General features: G+C 36.4%; 1 protein-coding gene across 6 annotated transcripts in view; it reads right to left on the reverse strand.

The window, feature by feature from the left end:
- The window catches only part of Prp4k (Pre-mRNA processing factor 4 kinase), a 44,951-nt gene extending 36,609 nt beyond the window's left edge, over window positions 1–8,342 (reverse strand). For all 6 annotated transcript variants that reach the window (XR_016195711.1, XR_016195713.1, XR_016195710.1 and 3 more), the window contains exons 1-2: window positions 8,248–8,342; window positions 1,632–2,234 (exon numbers count right to left, since the gene is read on the reverse strand). Coding sequence is in view for 1 of the 6 variants with exons in the window: in XM_089254874.1 (XP_089111000.1) it covers window positions 1,632–2,234; window positions 8,248–8,339 (695 nt within the window). In the remaining 5 variants the exon portion in view is untranslated. The remainder of the gene's footprint in view (window positions 1–1,631; window positions 2,235–8,247) is intronic.
- Window positions 8,343–9,020: the final 678 nt, after the last annotated feature.

Genomic DNA, 9,020 nt, shown 5'->3' on the forward strand with positions numbered 1-9,020 from the left:
TACCAGGTGTTCACAACTTGAATTTACATAAATCATACATCACATGCTTGGCACAACTCTGAATAGATTGTCTGCCCATATTGATCAAACTAAAAGTTTTACTGCAAAGCTGACACTGCACTTTGAACGGCCATTTTTGACTGCTTCAATCCGATCAGCCCGCTGAGAACTTTCATACGCGCATTTTACATTAAAAACAGTTTATTACTCATTTTCAAATGAAAAATATCCATGAAGAACAGAATATACACATACGTCATCTGCTGTTGGTAACTCAAATCAACTTACGAAATTATCGCAACTGAGCTTTGTATATACCCGTGGATTTCTGTGATGCTTAGTTATAATGTTTCCAGAAACATTGGAAGTAGTTAGGATAAGATTGCAGTAATAAGCTTTTCCAAACAGACTTATGAAATTCTTGTTCCGCCTCAGCAGTATCTATAGTTTTTTGGATACATTGTGGTATTTTAAAAATTATCAATATTTACAATGTTTTATTGGAACGTAATTTACTTTCAATTTCCCTTTTTTTTCATTGGAATTTTTTTCCCTTTATTATTATTATTTATCACACACAATCTCTTAGTTTATTTACTTTATTTTTTCAATCAGATGACAATCGCGATAGTTTTCTGGGTCATTGTCTGAAATTTCCAGGTTTTAGAACAAAAATAGTCTATTTTTTACTTTTTTAGTAAATTTGTTTCCGGGTTTTCCCTGACTAATTCATATGAACCCTGTATAAGAAAGCAGAATCATTCTTAATTCATTAAACCAGTATTTTCTGTTACTTCAGAATGGGTTGTTAACCTTTTGTGTTCCACTGAACCATTGGGGCTAATAATAGAAAGGCCGGGAACTCCCTTTACTAATTAGATGAAGGCCACAGACCACTTAACAGAATAATATTCAGCATATAATAATCTAAAAGCAACAAGTTAATTGTTTTCTTATCCAAGCTCTCAAGGACCCTACCTGAAACCTCTCCAAGGACCCCTTTACATTAAACCACTGTTTAATGTAAAGTGAAACATTAAAAAACTGACAGTATTTTAAATACCACTTTAATGGAAGTACTTTTAATGCGAGCAGACAAACCTACACCACTATACAGATGCAACATGAAAATTCAAGCATTTTAAACTTCACTTTGTAAAATGAAAGACAGATGGCAGCATCAACACAAAACAAGTGCAACTCTGCAACATAAATATGTTAGGGCTACACATACACTCAGAACAACACATTCCGGTATGCGCCAATTCATTAGAAATGCTGTAGAAGAATATGTACGGTTAGGCCCCAAATCAGAATGTTTAGCACTGTTCTGCGATGAGCTCTCAGCTGACTGGAAATGTTCTGCGGTGAAAATGTAATAGTGTTTTTTTTGCACTTTTTTTTAAAATTCTTCCAAATTGTTCTGCAGTAGTGCTAATTGTTCTGCGACGTACGTCAGGCACATGTACAATTAAGTAATAGTAGTACTTTAAATAGCAGTGATATCGCTCCCTTACAAGAAGTTAACTTAGTTTTCATTGTCCTTTTCAAAAAATTCATTGCATTAGTTACTGTGGACATGTAAATTACATAAATGAATAGAAATTAAAATACATGTTATTTTCACTTACAGCCATGGCTTTGGAGAGAGACTCCTTGTCCTTTTCTTTGGTAGGAAATCACCTTTAATGTCAATCTCTGAAAGTTTGCTTTTACTCGCAGTAGCCAACAGAGTGGATTCAAAATGTTCTGACTCTTTCAGTTTTTGAGACTTCCCCTGTTTTGCACTGAATACTTTCTCTTTAGACGATTTTTTTCCAAAGTTCTTACCGAGTTCCAATCTTGAGGAAGCAGTCTTTTGTGGCATCGATGTGTCTTCATCAGAAGTTTCGTAATCTGCAGATACGAGAGATAGCTTAGCCTGCAACAATTCCTTTTGCTTCTCCAGTTCTTCTAGGTTCATGCTACTGACGTTAGATATCGGCGTAGGACTTTTTTCTGCATTTCTGCATCCGTTGTTTTCCAAATGATCTTTCTCTGAATGATGATGCTTATGTTTGTGATGGTGACTACTTTTTTTTTCCTTGTGCGAAGAATGCTTATGCTTATGTTTGTGCTTGTGATGCTTCTTTTTCTTTTTTCGACTTCCTGAGGACTCATCTCTATGATGGGATTTGGACTTATCGCGTTTCCTATACTTTTCTCTTTCATCTTCAGAGTCTGAGTCACTGTAACTACAACACAGAAGAGAAAACAAAGATATAAAATCGTAATTTGCAAAAAAATAAAAATATAATATAGCAGACATTTACATATAAGGAATGAATATGTTATGAATTTGATTATTTTTTTATAATCACAATTTCACAACTTCATAAGTAAATTCAATCAGTCTGTGACTGTAATAATGAAATAGCATTCCATGTATGACGTGTAAATTTTACAATTTCATCTGTCCAGTCAGGCTTTTGCAAATTAACATTTTTTCTAACTGAAAAGTGCCGAAGTTTCACAGAGGAAGAGCAAGATTTTTCTAAATTATTTTTCGCAATCCCTCAATGTCAGAGCTTAACAAGCGCCAGGTCGCCATGGTAATTATTTCACCACACAACAACTTCAGCCATATCGCTGTATTCTAATTTACTGCCATTAATGAATTGGGTTAGTAATGAATGCCCCATCTCTAGATGGTCTCCTCAAGCTTGTAAAAGAAAATATCTTATCGACATTCACCTGGTTTGAACCTGGGATCTGAGGGCAGCCTTCATTATGGTTGACGAGCATCTCACCGCCACGCTACTTGGGCATTAACCATGGTGACTAAAAAGTTAATATTACTGCCTGAAAAATTTCATGTGAGAGATTACTAGTTAACGCAAAAGAAATGATGTACTGGGTTCCTAAAATATTTGGTTTTTATAATAGGCTTTTGTATAGAGTGTGTCATTATAATTAATCAAGTCAGATAGCATCAATTTAGCATTTTGGAGCTTTTATTTTGTTCATTATACGTTGTTTCACTCATACTGTCTGCAGGCTATATTCAGTTTTTATTCTTGGAGCATCTCATTTGGGATTTGTTCTCAGGTCTGCATTTGGATTCTCTCGCAGGTTGTACATTTCATATTTCTATTTTAATTTTATGCATACCACCAATTATAATTTTAATCCTGTTATCGTGATTTTTATTTGAGCCAGACCTCACCATTGTATTATTAAAAAGAAAATCTAGGTTTTTATTTATATTCCAGAGTATATTTATTTATACATCAGGAGGGACTGTTGTATTATTTGAAATAGTCCTGGCGTATATTATTTTCAATCCTTTATTTGGTCTAAAGGATGTTATATTTTTTTAATCTTGATCTCTTGTTTAGTCTAAGAATGTTTGTTATTGTTTTTGTAGGCATTTTTTATTGTCATTTTTTTCTGTTTTAAAAGCCATAGTAGTGATATATTGGCGAATTTATTCTTTGACAAGAAATACATCCGAAAGCATGACTCTGTTTCACTCTTAGGGACTTCTCCTTTCCTTCCTTTGTTTTTTCACCAAAAAAAAGAATCAAAAACATCTAGCCAGAAAGGTATTTATATTGTAGCTGTTTGAATTATTTTTATGAAAAAAAAATCAAAAGTTTGAGCGATTTATTTTGTTGGCGTATGAGGGACTCTTAAGGTACGAATCCAGGATAATGTGATGGGATGCGCGAACTGTGTAAGTTTGTTCCGTATTTTATGGGACAGACAAATTTTTCTATATTAATCAGCTTTTAGGAGGGGTGGTAATTTCTATCTTCACCCCCTCCCCTCAGGATCGCAGCCTGACTGAGCGAAAGCAGACATCTTCAACTACAAATGGAGTGGAAGCTAGCATCTTCGCCTGCAAATAGAGTGGAAGCCGGCATCTTCAGGCCCGTAGCCAGAAATTTCATTCTGAGGGAGACCACTTTCATTTTGGAGAGGAACCAAAGTGATAGAATAGATTTGGCCATCTTTTTCCGATGATTTTCTCATGTTTCCCCGCCGCACTACGGCCTTAGGCATCTTCGGCTGCAAATGGAATGGAGGCAGGATGATTCAGTACGATGTGTGAGGGAAGTGACTTAAGGCCTGTTTACATGGCTTTAGTGATTAGTGATTAAGTGGTTAACTAAACTTCAAGTCACCAAGTATTTTAGAATGTATGCTAACATTGAAGCCTGTTAACATGGATTTAGTTGATAAATGATTACGTGATTCAGTGGTTAAGTAGAATATACTCCAACCTATTTTTTTGATTAAGTAGACATGATACACATGTGGGCATTGTCTCGTATTATCCTATGCTGGTTACATACCGGAAATTATGGTACTGTCCGCACTGGCTATTTGCGGCATTCAAAGATAGCATCTAAATTTCCCGAGATCATGGGAAAAAACCGAATCTGTAAAAACTTGACCTTGAATATCCGCAGTTTTGTCATCTAGCTGCTATGTGGTAGTCACCGTTTCGCATCGTGAAAATCACAGGTGTGTGCGCAGAATTGGCTTTTGGAGAGGCACAAGGATTTAATTCTTCGCAGAAAGTTTGGGACACTTAACACTGGAAAACAATTTAATTAATATAGGTAGTATAAAAAATTGTTTTATTCCAATATTTTAATTCTCTACAAAAATATTTTAAAGTTTTTATCTTGAGGGGAAGGGCCCCTTATAAATCCCCCCCCCCCCAAATTTTGTTTTGGTGAAAATCTGGGTTTGGAACCCGCGATTGCTCAATGGTAATGGACTAAAAATGTGATTTTCTAAGGTTTTCAAATTTTGAGTTGGCTATTTCTTTGAAAAAAAACTTCTGGTTGCCATGGCGATTGCACAGACCTACAACACAAATATGCATACATTAAACTTCAAATGCACGCATTAGGGGCCGTTCAAGTATACGTCATCATTGATGAGGGGGGAGTTTCCAATTTGCTGACTTTTGATGACAGGGGGGGGGGGTGTTTGGATAATGCTTACGTCATTAACCACCCTTTATGAAAATATGAGTTAGGATTCAGAGGGGCAGAGCTGATGACGAAATTTTGCTGACAAGGGAGGAGAGGGGGTCAGCGTTTTGCTGACTTTTGCTGAAAAGGGGGGGAAGGGGGGTTAAAAATGACTAAAATTTGCTTACGTAGTACTTGAACGGCCCCTTACCAGTTTGAAGGATAGATGCAGGGCCCCAACTGGGAGGGGGGAGGGACAGGCGGATCTAGTGTCCCGGGCTCTGGACTAGAGAAGAGAGGGCACCAAATTAACCCTTTATAACTGCTTCTTCTACATTACATGGGTCTGCCAAAATGTGTGCTTGTCCCGTTTGAGAAAGTATCTAGTTGCGGTGCCAGATAGATGGCACCACCTACTGAACACAAAACATGCTAAATGCTGGGCACACACACATAAGCACACTGTTAAGTTTCTTCAACACAAATCTCTGACATAGCTCCCATACTCGGGTGTGAAAATATGTGGCAGTTAAATGGCAAAAGATCAGAATAGTGGACTATCAAAGAGGGAAAAAAATCAGGAACAGCTGTCGTATGGTCCGCCACTTGGCGATTATTTGGCGCCACACGTCTGATGGCCCGACGAAGAGTCGCCAAGGCCGTCAGACACTACGGACGCCGAAAAAAAAACCAGCGTGCAAAAAATAATAGAAACCACCAAGCATAAAAATAGAAAAAATATGAGTTAAAAAAAATTACACCTGGCCCATTTTTTAATAATAAAAAGATCGGGGCATAAGGAATTCCGGGCATAAATATTCTATGTATTAAAATGCGTAATAATTATGTATTAAAACTAAAACCCGGACCCTTTTTTTTAAATAAACGGATCCGGGCATGAAAAATTCTGTAGGTTCATTTTAAATAATAAACCAATAAAACAGAAGGCATGGCAATGTATGAATAACTAATAAATACAACGAAATAATAAAATGGTATGATACAACCTCAGCAGTAGATAATCCAAATAACTAGAGCTACAGAAGGGAGGAATAATAATGAGAGAGAGAGAGAGAGACGCGCTGGAAATGGAACAATGGCTGCTTAGAATTTTTGAAAAAACGCGATGAACAAAAGAAAAATCCTGTTTGGTGAAGCCAGCGCCATCTAGTATCACCCAACGAAACCGGAAAAGTGTTAAAAAAATATGGCAACCCAGAGAAGCATTATGACGGTCTTGGCGACTTATCGCGAGAAAAAAGTCGCTAAAGTCGTGGCGGACCATACTGCATCTGTTTCCAAATACAAATACAACGCCACAACAGGCGCTTTAAATTTGATCAGAAGATATTGAAAGTGCTAAGTTTTTTTTTTAAATGAAATGTAAAATCAATCAGAAGGGAATTCATACATTGATTTATTAGTAAATATATAAATTGTGCCTCCAACTGTTAATTAAAGTGGATCTTGCTTATAATGTTTTCCAAAAAATTGTCATAAAAAAACGTTGTAAACAGGAAAACACTTTAAACGGAAAATCTTAATGAGAATTACTTATTGTTAGGGCCACAAAATAAGTTGCACTAAGTGGATGAAGTTCTAAATGGGAGAAACGTAAGCGGGATCAACTGCATATTTGTTTTAGATTTATTAACATGTGCGAAATTCCATATGTTAAATTTTCAGTGCTAATGCGCTTCTTTGTAAGCTTTTCCTACTAGTAGACAATTAAAGAAACTGAACCTTTGGATAGAACATGTTTTTAGAAATGAATTATTTGAGATTAAGATACCTTCTTCTTCTACCCAGAACATGACCCATAGCTCAGTCTCAACGAAGAAATATAAGCAGGTGATCAAAGACCTGGGGCATGCTGGAAGAAAATTCATAGAGATACCAGTGAATTTAGGGGCATAATTTTTTTTAAAGATAAATTTTTTTTGAGAGGGATCCACTTTCAATCAAAAAGGACCCAGATTTTTCGAATAACTTGGGTCCTGGGACCCAGGTAAATCAGAGTACGGTGGTATCTCTGCATCTATCTTCTGTTTTCTGAAGAAAAAGATGGAAATACTTGAACAGTGGAATCCTGTTATAATGAACTCCAAGAGACAGCAAAAATCACTTCGCTAAAATGAAATTTCGTTATAAAGGAATTCCAGGTTTTTGCATTGCTCCTATGAAAACTTATCTGGCGGATTAGAAAAGTGTTTGTTGAAATGAGATTTTCGCTATATCGGTATTCATTAAAACAGGATTCGACTGTATTTTCATGTCATGCCAGTATGGTGTTGTAGGTCTGCCTGCTCTCTCTCTCTCTCTCTCTCTCTCTCTCTGCAGAGAGACTTTTCTAAATGAGAGACTATTATTCGCACATCAAAGCTGGAATATCTCAGAAAACTATTGAATTACTTAACTACTGATTATTACTACTAATAGTTACTATTAATTATTAGCTAACTACTGATTTACTTAATGCATGCGAACAGGTCTATAGCTGTAGGTGCACTGGATGATCCTGTGTTTTACGGAACAGACAAATTTCCCCCATATTATACGTCTCTTAGGAGGGGTGATCACACCCACCCTCTGGATCCACGCTATGATTGTTGTCGTGGGGAGGGGTACTCATGAGCGGAGATACAGGGGGGCGTGGGGGGCATTGTCCCCCAGCGCCAAAGGTGGAGTTGACTGATCTAATGCATATATGTATATATACGAATTGACTTCATCATAATCTTGCACCCCCAGCAATAATGACCTTGCCCCCTCCAGACTTCCAAGTCTATCACCGCCTATGGGGGTACTGCCGGGCCCCCCCCCCACGCAATGGTCAAGCTAAACATTCATCACTTTTGAGAGGCTTTATGCTAATGTTGAATGTATGCGTATTTATAATTTTCCCTCTGTAATAACACGATGACAATCATCTTTACACCATTCCCTCCTTATGGGTGTTATAGGCCAGTTATACCAAGACTTCTTATTGTGATGATATTGACTAAAACTACAAAACTTTTTCATTTATACCTACAACCAGCTAAAATTTCATATCCCAAAGCACTTAATCTTTGTTTTGATAGATTAACATTCAAGAGTAACGGTAAACAGTAAACAATCGACGGTTTCAATGTTTACATTGACAAAAAAAAATTAAAAAATTCAATGAATGGAGAGCTTAAATTTATTTCATGATTATAATTGATTTTAAGTTTTATGAACTAAAAAAAACTGATTTGATATATTTAAATATAAGAATTATTTTTTCCTCTAGATTTACCTCAAAACTAATCCCCCATTGACTTCCATGGCACGAGTGTCTCCCATTTTGTTTCCTTCCAAATTACTGCTTGCAGTAGATCGATGCCACATTTTGTAAATAAAGTGTCGTCTGTTACGAATAGTCATGACTATACGTCCTGTTTTGTCCAGGATGTGTGTTTGTTCTTATTGTGAAAATAATTGTGTGTTATATTGAAAATAAATCTGACTATTAAATGATGGTAAATTGCGGCGTCAACATTTTCCCTCATAATCCGTAGCCTTTATAATCCGTAGTTTTCATTTAGAGAGTAAGGTTATTAGAATTTACTAACGAAAAGATGGGTCACGTCTCCTGTCACATGCTTGCCACCAACTAATTTTAAATATAGATGGCAGGGTGACCATACGTCCCGTATTTCCCGGGACAGTCCCGGTTTTTTTCCTTTTTCTGGCCATCCCGACTTTTTTGCAAAAGTGTCCCGGTTTTTCCGTTTTTTACATGACGCCTACTTGGATTTTTATTCTTCATTGAAGTCAACGATTGAAATTATTTTTCATCTCATAAATTATATTATGATAATTACAACTATAAATAAGAACATTAATCTCCCGCATTTGTCTTATTGAACGTTTTATTTCGTGGAATTCATTTTAATACACTGCAATTCGCAGTAACACTTCGTTTACCACCATTTCGATTTTTCTGTAATTTTAGGTATAGTTGGCAACTTTGTGCACTTTTGGCGTCGTTCTTGGCAATAATTGGCGATGTCCCGTATTTTCCCGTAT

This window comes from Pholcus phalangioides, unplaced genomic scaffold (assembly GCF_987345545.1).
Source record: "Pholcus phalangioides strain wild (caught in Gottingen) unplaced genomic scaffold, Ppha-v1.0 ptg000042l_1, whole genome shotgun sequence".
Taxonomy (NCBI): Eukaryota; Metazoa; Arthropoda; class Arachnida; order Araneae; family Pholcidae; genus Pholcus; species Pholcus phalangioides.